Genomic DNA, 14,510 nt, shown 5'->3' with positions numbered 1-14,510 from the left:
GGCACATGTGTATAAATGTGTATAGACTTAGACTGCCCTCTTAGGAACTGCAATGGCTGCATGGAAATTCTTTGTTAGTTCCAAGCATTATGCTTGTGAATGCTATATGTTGTGCTGTATGTATTATCAAACACTCTGACTGATGAGCCACTGCAGCAAGGGAAAAGCCAAAGGGAACAAAAAAAAAATCAGTTGATTCAATGACCTTAAATTAATTATACTTTCGGACTGATAGACAAACACAGATCTGCAGACCACCAAATAGCTCTGAGAATGATAATCTCTATTTTCAGTAAAATTGGAGTAAAATGGCTTCTACCTGTTTGGAAACTGAATTTCATTACAGTCTAACAGAGATGTCCCAAAAGCATATTTTCCTTTTCAGATATAATTTCACTGTTTTCTACACTGCTTTTACCAGCCACAATAACCTCCCAAATGTGTTCAGACACTTCGTAGTGTTTTGACCAGCTTAAATATACCTGTGTACTTATCTATTACATCAGTGGCATGTACATGTCCATAAAAATGATAGATTATAGAAACATTGCATATATTAAAAAGGTAGGAGTGTTTAACTAGACATTAAGCTTAGAGAACTGAAAATATGTGGCACATAATAATGTTATTAATATAATGTTTTGTGAATAACATTTAACTAATAATAGTCAAATAACAAGCCATACCGTGCTAGAACCAGTATGACCCTATTATCTTATGTATGTTGATCTTTGAATTGACTGTATAAATTGTTTTGTTTTGCAGCAGCGGGAGACCTCACTGTTTCTCTGTCTGATGGCTTGACGACACTGGAGGGTATCCAGCTTCAGCTGACCCCTGCTAATCTGGTGTGCCCCAATGTGCAGATCTCTGGCATTGATGCCAGCAACATCAACAACATCACACTCCAGGTTACACACTTTCACCAAAGTTTTAATAGTCACAACAATCTCTTCTGTTTTTCTTTTAGGGCTTTCAAATATTTTAATTGAGTATCTAATAACTAAATTACTGTAGTCTGCAATTATTCCTGTTGTTTCTGTAATTTATACTCACTCAAATCAAAACTAATTGTGATCAAATGTTTGTTGGTACAGCAATTTAAATCAGTTTTGTTTAAGAGTAAATTAGAAATTTATTAATCTCTGAACAATTAAGCAATGGAATAAAAAAAAAGTGTAATATATTGGTAAACCTTTATGTATATCTACTAAAATGATACCTGAAACTACCAGCAAATTAAAAAAAAAACATTTGTTTTTTAGACATTGTTCTGGTATGATTTCTTTATGAAATTGCATTTTATAAGCATCACTCTCCTCTGTCATGTGGAGTCATGACCTGTTATATTGTGTTTTCCCCAGATTGATCCGACCCTGCTTCAGCAGACATTACAGCAGACCTTACAGCAGGGCGGTCTCCTCTCTCAGCCCCTCAGTGTAGACTCTGGCCTCGTGTCTCACTCAGGAAACCAGCTCCTGTCCAGCACTGACCCCACGTCATCAGCCAGTGTGGTGCTTCACCCCCTCACCAGCCTGCCCCTCCAGCCCCCCACCATCACCCCGGCACAGGTCACCATGGCAGGCCTCTCCGACCACGACACTGCAGGTGGAAACCTTTCAGTTTAAGTTCAACATCAGTGCTGTGCTTGTGCTTTGTCCTTGTTTTCAATAATTTTGATCTGCAGGGTTTTGTCTTGAATAATTTCTTTCTCCCAATTCAGTTCTCTTTGTATAGTATAATCATTTAATCTTCTTTAGTCATTGTTTATTTAGTCTATTAAAGATTATGTTTTCAATCACTCACAGATTTGCGGGGTTTTATCCTGTTCCAGATTATCATTTCTAGTATTTATTAAGTATTTTTCTGTTTGTAGTCTCTAATTTAATCTTTAGTCATGATCTGTTAAAGATGACACTGACATTCTAATATTTCAGATGGATGTTGATGTTAATTATTGGACTTTTCTGTGGTGTTTCATCCAGGTTCTCAGGATCTCAGTCATGTGATGGGCAGTTCAGGTCTTGTATCGGGGAGCAACAGTAGCCAAGAAATCACCTTCACCTTCAATAACTCCAGTCTGTCCCAGGCCATTGCCCAAGTACAAGCTCAGGCTTCTGCCGCAGGTGCCGGCTCTGCAACAGGAGGCACTCAGGAGATCACGCTCACCATATCAGGCATGTATTTACACATCTAACTACACATCTGCTACAAATCTGCATGTGTTTACACATCTTACTAATTATACTAATTATAATATTATTGCACAAAGGCATGGACTGAGCTTATAATTTTTTTTTACACCATCTTTCAAAATTGATTCAAGGAAGGAGTGGACTAGAGGCAATGATGTAAATAGAGAACAAATATAGAACTCAGTTCAAGTGCAAAAACTGTTACAGGTATGTTATAAAGGTTAAACTAAAATTAGAGGGATCAAGGAGGGAAGACTTATTATATTGATAGCATGCAAAATATTGTACAGTTGAAAATGGTAAGAAGCCCTGGCTTCAGTCTACACACTTTCGGTTTTGTGGTTTATGCAAAGTTTATGTGTATGTAAATATGCATATATACGACCTCTCTTTGCATTTCAGTAAGTCACATCCATTTTCCTCCTGTTTCACAGGTCAAGATCTACTACCACAGCATAATAACTCAGCAGGCGCAGAGATTAACGGCAGCATTAGACTGGCATCGCCTCTCACCAGTCAGTCCACCAACGCCACTTTGACCATCACTAATGACCACCTGCTCCCCCCCAGCCCTGCCAACACTGGACTGGCAGGTGAGCTGCGCTGCTACATTTATTAAGTGTGTTTCTCACATAGACAGGAGGAGGCAATCATTCATGCAGAGGCGATAAGCAAACAAGGTCATGTAAACAGTGTTCAAGTGGTGTGTTTGTGTCATTTGGTTGTTTTAAAAAACAAAGAAATATGCATCTTTGGTTTGACTGACTTTGTATGGAAGCCAAGGGAGAAGCAGTACCGCCAGCACACATTTCAGACTCACAATGTGGAGGAAAGCACTGCATAAAAAAAACATTATAATCTGCTTTTATCATCCTGCCAGCCATGCAGCATATGTCCCACTCTGGTGTTCAGTATAAAACATGGATTTACTTCAGGTCTCACTCTTTCATTTCATTTCACCACAAGTATTGCAAAACTATGCTCCAAAGTCTCAATGTAATTTTTCAGACTTTTGTTTTTAGCTTAAATACAATATTTTGAATCACTTGTAAATATCAAATGTATAAAGGTCCTATATTACATTACATTATTCAGGCTCTCTGAACTATTTTGGACTCATAATCTTCAAGTTGCATAACTTGAAAGAAAAAGAAAATTAAATAAAATTTTAAAAATCACATAAGAGGGAAGAGAGGAAGAGCCAAAAGTGTCCCTCCTCTTTTGCAGGTGAACACAACAGGAAAGGTTTCACTCAGTTGTTTCTGCTGGTGATGAAATGGTTCATTCCAAATTATTTCCTCTGGAAGGTCTTCTGCCATATTTGCTAACACATATGGTGTAAAGAGCCTGTAGCACCTCAAATGTCCATAGGTAGCTCCTTAGCTAGCACCTTCACTTGCCTTAATTGACTTAATTTCTCACAATCCAACAGTGTCTTACTTGTGTCCTTTAACCTGCACATGGTGCACTTCTTAATTGGTTAAAAATCCCAAGATATGATGTCAAAAACTCAACACAAAAAGTTTCAAAACCTTCTCAGTGTGTGAGCCACTTTTTCAAAATAGCTTACCCTAAAAACATGTTTCATTTTGTTGCTGGATTTTACCTCACTGTAAAAATGATGGAGAGGCCCCAATAGTCCCTCCATCAGAGCTGATGAAATGGCACTCTCAGGAGGATGTGAGAGGCATAAATGAGTTCAGCAAAGACTTCTGTCAAACTCCAGCTGTTTTTGCACAAATTCAAAATTATACACAGTTTCCTGATAATGATGCGCATAGTAATTGTAGGATGGGTCATGGCTAGGCCCGCTAGGCTTACTCTCAAAAGTGAAAATGAAGTTCTTTTTATTGAAAATGGACTGGCTGTGATCTGTGCCATATAGAGACTTTGATGGCTGATGGCACAGCAAGGGTATTTTTGAGCATGAACTGAAGCCCCTGGATTTGCTATAGTTTTTCCTCCTGTGCGTTACATGGGGCGTGCTGCACTGTAATGATTTTCCAGATTGAAAAGTTGAAATTATATTACAGAATGAGTAGTCTACAAATCACACAGTGGTGTTAGAGCCATGAGTCACTCACTGACAGATCCTTCCCTTCCCCTGGGGCAGCGTATTTATCAAAATGCATTCATATCAAAACCCTTCGCATGTGCAAAGTGAATGTACTTGATTTTTTTATCCTTTACCCTTCAACTTTGTACAAGTGACTCCAGTAAATACATTTGCTGTTTTGCCCCAGGGTAATTTGGTGTGCTGTGAAGTGAGGGGATTGGTTTTATCTCAGATGGTTTCCTGATTGTTGACGCTTGTCAGTGAGAGGCTTGATCAGATTTCCAGGCCCATCTCCTGCTCTCAATTACCCTCCATCTCAAGACTTGACTCAAGTAGAGAAGCATCCCCACTGCCTCAAAGACGCCAGAGCTATCACAACTTTAGTTGATTTAGCCACAGCCCTATCACTTTGCATGCAAATATAGTGACTGATAAACTGCATGGCTGTAGTTGGCTGCATTAATAGCTAGGAAAACATGTTGACCCTGACCTTTTTTAACCTCCTGGGCACTATTCAAGCCCTCCTTTCAGTTAGCAGAACAAGCACACATCTGTTGTACAAGGCTCACATAAGTGGGCTGAGTCTATGTAATCCATGCTTCCCCAGGGCCATTTTCCATAAATATACAAGAGTAGCATACAAATTAATACACTACAACTTCACAAACATGACGCAAGGTGCATTAGTTTCAACAGCAGAATGCACACTTATTGTGTTGTAATGGCACTCTGAAGGGGGAGTGATTTACCACAGAGGTCTGTGTAATCCCTCAGGCAGGTATGACCCATAACAAAAGAAAAATTCAGATCTGTCAACTGGAGAAAGGTTTTAAAGTGAAGTTTTGCCTCTCATCCATGTGGCTTCTTCTGTTCTGGTCAGATTGCTGGTCAGACACTGTTTTGTATCTGTCTGAAGGGAGGAAATCATTTCATTGAAACTTTTGTCCAATCGTCAAATTTGAATTTTGCTTTTGTTACCGTGGGGAGCAAGTGGAGGGGGGACGTAGAGCTAATTACACATTTTAATAGCTTTTTTTTAACAATTATAGCATTTTCAAAACAATAAAAGGTAACAACAATGTATGTTAACAATTAATACCCCATAGATAATTGCAATACTCCTTTATTCTAATTGAATGATTTAACTCTTCTATAATAATCTGATTTCATATTCACCTTTATCTTTTAAATTGCATGATGTAAGGTGAAATCATTGTAATATTGTTTTATGCCTTAGTTACAAGCCTCCCTGCCAGCTCGGCTCTGTCCCACAGCGCTGCATCTCAGAGTCTGGTCATGTCCCCTGCCACGGTGGCCAGTGACGGCAGTGTGACTCTGACCCTGGCAGACGCCCAGGGCATGCTTGACGGAGTCACGCTCAATCTCAATGCACAGGTACTACATACACACAGAGACACTACATACAGCAAACTAAAAAAATACAGGAATAAATTACAGTTGGTGTTTTTTTTGGGTAATTTGAAAATTTGCTCATAGGGTCAGTCATTTCCAGTGCTCAATGACTCCGCACTACAGGGACAAGCCACTGCCTCTGGTCAGCAGGTCATACTCGTAAGTCATGTCTGGCTTTTATTCAGTTACATAGGTACTGTAGATATGGAAGTTTGTTCTATGAAGCATCGCTACTGTCTTTAGTTTAAAAAGATACAGTAGATCAATTCATAACAGGAGACAACCATAGACACAATAATCCAAAGGTGCATATGCCATTAAAATGCATGTAATTTGGAAATGTGTCTTTATTAGATTGCAGAGGAGACTCATAAAGGGCTGAAGGATGTCTCTTCAGAGGCAGACTCCAGAAACCAGTGCTTCTACTGTAACCAGATGTTTCCAAACGCCAACTCCCTGCGACGCCACTGTAAACAAGCTCATGGCAAGGACCGCTGCCACGTGTGCCCAGTCTGCAATAAGGCTTTTAAACGAGCCACACACTTAAAGGTAACAGTATAGTTTACCCCGCTCAGGTTTTAGGACAGTAGTACACCCCCCGAAATACAAAAACATTCTTCTTGACCTTAATGTGTGATTGATTAGGTGCGTGATTATGTACATTTCTTTATCTCCATGGAGATGTTATTGCGTTGCCTTGAATGTTCCACAGTATGGTATTAAACTCCATCATCATGGAGACAAGCAGGTTACGGCATAGAGAATTATATATCTATAGATGACACCACCAGGCAGGTTAGGAGGTTAGCTTTTTGGAGAGGTATTTTTGAGAAAATATGTAAAAACGTGCGTATTGATGCATTGGTTAAATGCCATTACTATGGAACATTTTATGCAAAGCAATAACATCTCCATGGAAACTAAAAAAGGTGACAGACACTCTTCTCAGAAAAGTTACATAGTGCACGTTAAGATGATTTCAAATTGCCTGGAATAAACTGATCATTTTTAACAACTGGAGATCAGTTGCTTGTATTTTCAAGCCACACGCACAATCAGGCTAAGCAGTGTTTGAAAATGAGCCCTGAAAGTGGCTAACAAGTGTATTGTTGGAGAGAAGATTTTCTGCACTTTTCTAATTGTTGTTTATGACAAAGAGATCTGTAATAAACAGATCTGTCTTTTTCCCTCTTCCTGCAAACGCATCCTCTAATTAGAGTTATACAACTGAACAATGGCTTCAATCACATGAAAGTGTTTGAGAGCTAAAAGACTAATTGCCCTGACCATGCTGTGACAGTTCGATGGTCAGACATTGGTTCTCTCAGTATTTTAGCAATCAGCATAATGAACTTAAGTACAGTAATTGACATTATGCTTTTTTACTGTTTTAATTACCTTGTAAAAAGCTACTGATATAAATACTTATAGAAAAGATGATTGTTATTTTTGCTTTGAAATTATTCAGTGTGTAATAATTACCCACTGCCGTTTGAATTAGTTAGAGAATTACCAACTTAAGATAATTTGTGTTTCTATATACTTTTATTAGACTGCACTAATAAGGTGTAACTTTATGAATGCTGGTAAATGATGTGAATAACAGTGGTCTCTATGGCAGGGATTAAATGGCCAAGAGCATGCTTGGAAAGGCTTAATTGTGGAGATAACCAACTGTGTTATAGCTTTTCCAATACTGTAGCTTCTGGGGGAGTTCCTTGGCTGCAGTTGAGTTCTGATGGATGAAATTAGAGTGTAGTGATGTAAAAAAAAATCTGACTTAATTTCGATACTGAGGAAATTTCTTTAATATTACCATGTGGTCTAACGAATGAATGAACAATGAATTGTCCTGAAAGTCCTGAAAAATTGTCATACTGGTTCTACTTTTGCTACTAGATTAGTATTTTGACAATATTAAGATCAATACATGGTGCTATGCGCATGTTTTTTGTGGTAATGGTCACAGAAAACTTTATATCATATAAAACTAGAAATATAAATGGTATTTCTTTGGTGTAACATTCTGACAGCTCGGACAGCACAGGTGGTAAAATCAATACTGTGAAATGACAATTTTGTTGCCAGACTTTAGCTTCTGCAGAAAGTCAGACCTCTCCCCTTTCTCCATAATAGAGGGATTTGTGTGATGGAGCAAAACCATCTTTATTTATTTTATTGTGTTGTTGACAGGAACATGAACGGGTGCATCAGCCGGGCCCTTCCCCCAGTTCCCAGAAACCCAGAGTCTTCAACTGCTCATCCTGTTCCAAAGCTTTCGCTAAACGCAGTCAGCTGGAGAGGCACAACCGCACACATACAGGTACGGTTTATAATTATGGCTCTATTTCAGAGGTACTATATGATCCAAAATTGACTCTTGGGAGCTTTAAGCCATGTTAGAACGTTAAAAATGCTCTGTTCCATTTTGTAATATCATAAAGTGGTAGTTTAGTTTACAGCTACATTTTACCTTTTGTTCAGTAGAGATTGGCAATTTTAGGGCTGAAATTATCCACATGATTTCAGTCAAGGTGTTTTTCCTGCATTCCTGTAGTACCACTTGACATCACAAGGTGGAACAGAGTGTTTGTATGTTAAACATGTGAATAAAACATAAGTGCAAACAACGTAGATCAGAAAATGGTGTAATATGGGCCTTTTAACTATTGAGCAAATGGTCTTTCAGTGGAGCTTTACTTTCTTTTTACCCTTTCATAGCATTTTAGCTGCCCCAGGCTTTTGTACAATGCTTGTTTAAAACTTTTCTCTTTCCACGTTTCAGACTTAATTAGACTGGAAATTTGTTAACTACTTTAACTACTACTCCAAATGCAAAAGTAGTTAAAATGACTAAAGTTTGACCCAAAACACAGTAGGTACCTTAAAAATTGTCTGAAAAAGCCTGCTATGAGAAAAAGAAATCATTATCTCTGAATGTTGACATTTGGATAACTAACTTTGCCAGCATCGCTGGCCATTAAAAAGACAAAACAAAACAAACAAAAAAAGTTTGCAGTTTTTTTGCAACAAAATTGTTCTTTGTAAAAATGTCTTGACTCTTCTTAGAATAATGAGTCAACAAAACAAAACATCACTTAGCTCCAAAAGGACATGAGCCTCTTTCAAAAGTTTTGAAAGTGGAGTGAAAGTTGCATAAAATGTATTCAGCTCAAACTAATAGGCAGCTGAATGGTGTGAATAGGTGGATTTTAGTGAAAGACGAGGCATGCATATGTAATAATGAGCCCCCGAAGTTTGTCAGATGTGTTTTCCTTGCGTTGTGTTATCTCTCGCCGTCTTTTTAGAGCTCTTGAAATTTGATGATTGCACTCTGGGCTTTTCAAAACTTTTTCTGTTGTGGCAAGGCATGCAGTAACAACAGCTGCTCAAAGATTGTTGTATTAAGTCCATGAGTTTATTTAGTTATAGCAGTGCCCAAAAACACAACTTCTTATGAGCATTTGAAAAATAAAATGCATACAGTTAAAGGCTTCATAAAAAATTCATTTGTTTAAATACTTCATTTTGTTTTCCATTGTATTCATTTCAGTACATTACAGAGTGTGCTTATCTTTTTTATCTTAAAAAAACAAACTAGACCATTTGCATTCTAAAGTCATCATGGTGGGTTAAAGGGGACACAATATTGGAGAGATTTCATGGCAGTTTTAGCAGTTTATTCTGTTATTTTCCAGTCATAACAAGACCTTCAATGTATTTCAGGTGAACGTCCCTTTAAATGCCCACAGTGTGACAAGGCTTTTAACCAGAAGAGTGCCCTACAGGTGCACATGGTCAAACACACAGGGAAGAAGCCGTTTAAATGTGAGGTGTGCAGCATTCGCTTTACTCAGAAAAGCAACATGAAGCACCACATGAAGAGAGCGCACGGCTATGGTCAGTACAAATTCTCTAATGTTGTGGGTTTTGTGAGTGCACATAATAATTTCTGATGAAAACCTGACAGCAATTTTGTGGTTGGGCTTTTAATGTAATTTTATTCGAGATTAAGAGTCAGTCATTTCTAATCGTCAATGATCATCTTGAGTCTTTTTAAATGAGAGGTCCACAGCCAGTCTTCTGTCGATAAAAGCATGTGGTTTGGAGCAGGATTCACACTTTGAAGGAAGAAATTAGATTTTGGTGTTAAATGGCTATAATTAAAAGGCTATTGTTTATTTTCAGGAAAGTAGTATTGAAAACCATTTTATTTGATTCAATTGGAGAAATTTTATTCAAAAGGAAACAAAAACAACAAAAAAAGAAATCAATGTTTTGCCATGTTGTTTAGTCCTGCAACCACATTGGCACATTGGCAAGTGTCCTGCCCAAGGATAAAATTACAGTTTACAATGTTGGTAAAAGGGTCTTAAACTCCCAGTCTGTGACAGTGAATGAGCAACTTAACTTCCCCATCATCTGAGGAACTGCTGCCTTTCAAACATGTGTTTTTACATTTTTATTATTTCATTGTCAGCTGGTACTTTGCAGCTCTGCTCTGTCAGAAGCTTTGTTACAAAAGTTTTTATGCCTTTAATCTGAGCTTTATTTTAACACAATCTGACCAGAAAGAACTGATTTAGCTGGAACTACAACAGATGAGCAGATCAGTGCTGTTCAACAAGTCCCTCTCAAATAACATTACAGTGACACGTTAGCTAGCATTAGCCAACAGTTTTTCGGTTAATCACTCTCACTTTTTTTGTTGATCAAACAAAATGTGTTGTTTAAATCCATTTTGTATTTTTCATGCTGTCTTATGGCAGTATCAGCTGGGTTTCACCCTGGTCACTTCTGAACATTCTGTCATAAACATACAGGGAGACCACCCCCAGTGTGACATCTCTGCAAAGTATCAATAGGCCGTGCCCCATCCGATCACTTTTATTCTTTGTCATTTCAACAAAGACATTCTAGCAGATATAGCTATAGTTCTCAATCGATCGCGCCTCAGCCTGTTGTCACTCTTGGCTCTTTTATTAGAAGTTTCTCATTAATCGGACTCAATAGCATTGCAAAGTGACAAGCAGTGGACTAATGAAATCCTCTTTATAACTTATTGTTGTGCTGTCCACTCATTTCTCTGAGACTGTCTGGTTCTCTATAGGAAGGAGCATCTCATTAAAAGGTAGCTGTAGGCGCTTCACTTTGGAGAGGCTTGATGGGCTCCCTTTGAGAGGCATTAACCATCCCTCAACTCGGTTTTGATTCAGTCATTTCCACTCTACAACTCCTCTTGTTAGAGCAGACTGGGTCTAATCAATCCTCTGAGGCTCTCACTGATCATATACATGCTCACACACGCAACATGTCTCCTTTTTTTACCTCTTAATCTTAGTCCAAGTTCTATTTAGTTAACCAGATGCTTTAAATGATTCTTGTATTTTGATGATTATTATTTTGCCTTGGATTAGTCATTGTTAAATTTTGTATTTTGTATCTGTTTGACAAAGCCTTTACATTGGTGTTTAATTTAACTGAAAGGTCCTCATTGTAGGACACATAAAGGTTCTCTTATCTGATTTAGTTTAACTTGTGGTGTCAAAATTATATTATAAAAAAATATAAAATATTAAACATAGTCACATTATCACATTTGTGCACTTTGAATAGGCTCTATTCACACTTGCCGTAAGATGTTTGAAAACATGCGGATGACGACTTCTGGTGTAATTACCAACACAGGGCACGTGATAAAACCATGGATTCAGCAGCAATGTCTTCACAACCTGCCAAAGCTTTCCATGGAGGATGTGACTCTCATCGCACTTACAGGCAGCTGGTAGTAACTGCCGAACATAACAGAAAAATTACATCTTTTTTTTATTTTTTATTTTTTTTATTGGCCAGATACACAATACACAAGTTAATAGACAGTTTATAAAAGGAAAAAAGAAAGAATACAATGACATGTAGATGAAGAAAAACGCGCCATTTTCCCAGTTTTTCCCAGATTTTGTCAGAGTTGCTATCGCCAACAGAGCCCAAAGGAAGTCATTGTCCGCATGTTTCCAAACGTTGTGAGGTAGGCGTGAATAGAGTCTACAGCTACTGACACGTGTTAATGGGCGAAGCAATAATTTGAGTGACTCTAACACAGGTCCAATGGCAAAAAGTGCAGTGGTTAGTTGTTTAAATTATCCATGTTAAAGGGTGTAAAATCAATCGGTTCACATAATAAAATGAGTCTTGCCTTAGAACAGATATATTGTAAAAGCAGCTCTTAGGGTCAACAGGGTTTTGGTTAAGGTTTACTTGTAAAATAACAATGTCAGAAAACAGGGCTGTGGAAACATAAGCCTTTTTTACATTTGGCTGTAGAAACATAGGAACGTGGGAACAGTTTACCCTCAGTAGATAAACTAAATATCATAAAATTGTTATTTGCTTTGATTTATGTGTTATTTAACAGTTTTGCTCATTGAAATATTTTAGTAGCAGCTGACAAGATAATGCTATAATAAACTGAAAAGCCACAAAAGCAGCCAGTAAAGGATGGGCGTACAGTCACTTAGCTTAGCTCAGCGAACATGCTCAGGGTCACCCCAAACACAGACTGCATTAGCATGGCTTACTCTGCTCATAATCAGCTCATATTCAGCCCCATGTTTGTTTTTGCCCTTCTGAATGGCCTCTACCGTCTACTAACTAGACTGAATTTAATTTTCAGTACAGTCACTCTGCATAAGAAAACACTACAGGTTACAGTGTGAAACTTAATGGGGTGGTGTTTTGAAATCTTGCAAAATAGGCAAGGGCACTGTCGAAAGGACTCCCAAACCAGTTTTATACATGTTCACAGTTTAAAGATATTTACCATGTCTGTATGATCCTTTACAAGGATCAATAATGATTACAAATATACCTGAAGAAATTACCCTATTGTTTAGTGTTGTTGTCTCCCAATATTTTTGAACTATTATTGAAATGAAAATCAGTAATGGTATACTTTTGTTTTGATGTGTATGATTGCAGGTCAAATCCAGGATGTGTCACTGGGCCAAGACGATACAGCGCCCCCTCAGGTGGAAGTGGGTCCTGAACTCGACCTGGAGGTAGTCCCCGAGTCCTCTGGAGACTGGCACAATGTCTTCTCCTAAACACTGTAGAGTTATATCAGTGCTGACTGTGGCCAAAAAAAAAAAAAAAACTCTAAAGAAGACGTTTATGGATGAGCTGCACTGGGGGCACACCTTTCTCAGGTTGACATTGAATTTAAGCAACAGATTTGTTTACATTTTAATATAGATAACAAAAAGGTTTAACTCAAAGACATTTGAAGGTTTTGATCAACTGGTGCGGAAATATTTGCTATATAAAATATCTAATCCCATTCCATACAAATTCATATTGTCAAAAATGGTTGGGTATCCATTTCAACTGAATTCTTTTGTATTCATTTGCAGAATTTTTATAAAAAATATACATACTATTCTTAAAAATGAAATGTAAAAAATCTGTTGCTAAACTCTACGTCTGACAATAAAGAGAAAGTTTATCCAAATGGAAGGAGAGTCTGCCTTCTTGTAATTGGCTTAATAACAGCTATAAAACTGTGATTGCCTTAGTACGGCCAGGCATCACAGCAGCTCCCCTTAAGGACACGTTGACCTGCTAAACAGAGAAAAGTGCACTCACTAACTCTCCACCTCAATAAGTGAGAACAGAGCTGTAACCAAAGTCAGCGAGCAACAAAGGGAAAAGCCACCTCCATGTTTATTGTTTACAACATTAAGTTTACATGTTTGTTCTAAGATTTCAAAAATACTCCTGAGCTGTACCTCATTGGAAAAACATCAACTGTATTATACTTTAAAACACATAAACATTGCTTTGCTGTAGAATTTATTTTGTTAATATGTAAATACTGTAGTTTAAGTATGTATATTTGTATATTTTTTCAGCTTAAGCAAAGTTTTGTTTTGAAGGAATGTACAGTCAAAAAGTTGTTTATTTTTTTTCTTTTTTTGCTGTTGTTTTTCTATTGGCAATATTTAATTAAGAAAATTAAATATTTTTACATAAGCTAAAAGACTTCTGTTTGTCATTAAAAATAGACTGACGCCCAGCTGATGTTGAATTGCAAATGCAGTCTAATAGTTTCTGTAGAAGAAGTACTACTGCAATATTACCAGCCCATTCCACTGGAGGTTAACGTCTGCCTCAGTGATATGGGGGGATTCATTTTTTGCATCTGCATTGGATCTATATTTCCTTATATTTTTCTCATTTTGTTCTCAGTGTATCAGTTGTGTCTTTTTTAACAGACTTAAGTGAGTGAGTTCAAATGAAAGAGCATTGCAGCTGAAGAGGAATCTGTATGTTTACACAACCATCATGAAAAAGTACAATTATTTTTACAGGACCCCAGGAAGACTAGCTTGTCCTTGGCTACAGTTAATGGGAATCCTAATAAACAAACAAACAAAAGTGAAACATTATGCATTTTATAGAATGTTTATATCTGTAAATATCATTTATATACCACAACAAACAGCAGGAGTTCTTGGTATCATCTGAAAACTCATACAAACTCTGCCTGTTAACTCCCTGGTGCCTGATTGAGTGGTTTAATGTTCTTTAGTTACAAGTCAAAAGTCTTTTAGTGCTGTTCTAATGGTTCTTTCACAGTGCGCACTGTGTCCTGCAGCGATTCTCTCAGCAGCAGAGTTAAACAAATGAATCATGCGTAAGGACCCTGGAGGCTATAGCTCCATCACTGGGACAGAATAATCTCATATGTATAGTCTTATATTGAGGGGAAAAGAACAAATGGGACTGACTAAGACTTTTATTTACTCTGAATAAATATGACACAAGAGACTAGCTGCCCAGAACAACAC

The 14,510-nt window shown here is 37.6% G+C and overlaps 1 protein-coding gene across 2 annotated transcripts in view; it reads left to right on the top strand.

Annotated features, from left to right (window-relative positions):
* LOC110171582 (zinc finger protein 236) overlaps positions 1-13,699 on the top strand; it is a 33,678-nt gene extending 19,979 nt beyond the window's left edge. For both annotated transcript variants that reach the window (XM_055164215.1, XM_055164216.1), the window contains 10 exons: positions 766-911; positions 1,365-1,608; positions 1,986-2,177; positions 2,630-2,788; positions 5,489-5,646; positions 5,749-5,823; positions 6,019-6,213; positions 7,858-7,987; positions 9,391-9,564; positions 12,643-13,699. In XM_055164215.1, coding sequence (XP_055020190.1) covers positions 766-911; positions 1,365-1,608; positions 1,986-2,177; positions 2,630-2,788; positions 5,489-5,646; positions 5,749-5,823; positions 6,019-6,213; positions 7,858-7,987; positions 9,391-9,564; positions 12,643-12,767 — 1,598 coding nt within the window. In that variant the 3' untranslated portion in view covers positions 12,768-13,699. The remainder of the gene's footprint in view (positions 1-765; positions 912-1,364; positions 1,609-1,985; positions 2,178-2,629; positions 2,789-5,488; positions 5,647-5,748; positions 5,824-6,018; positions 6,214-7,857; positions 7,988-9,390; positions 9,565-12,642) is intronic.
* The last annotated feature ends 811 nt before the right edge of the window (positions 13,700-14,510 follow it).

This window comes from Boleophthalmus pectinirostris, unplaced genomic scaffold, assembly GCF_026225935.1.
Source record: "Boleophthalmus pectinirostris isolate CB_2022bp ecotype Guang Dong unplaced genomic scaffold, ASM2622593v1 HiC_scaffold_6, whole genome shotgun sequence".
NCBI lineage: Eukaryota > Metazoa > Chordata > Actinopteri > Gobiiformes > Gobiidae > Boleophthalmus > Boleophthalmus pectinirostris.
Note: the sequence above shows the minus strand (reverse complement) of the source record. Positions and strands in the feature narration are given on the sequence as shown.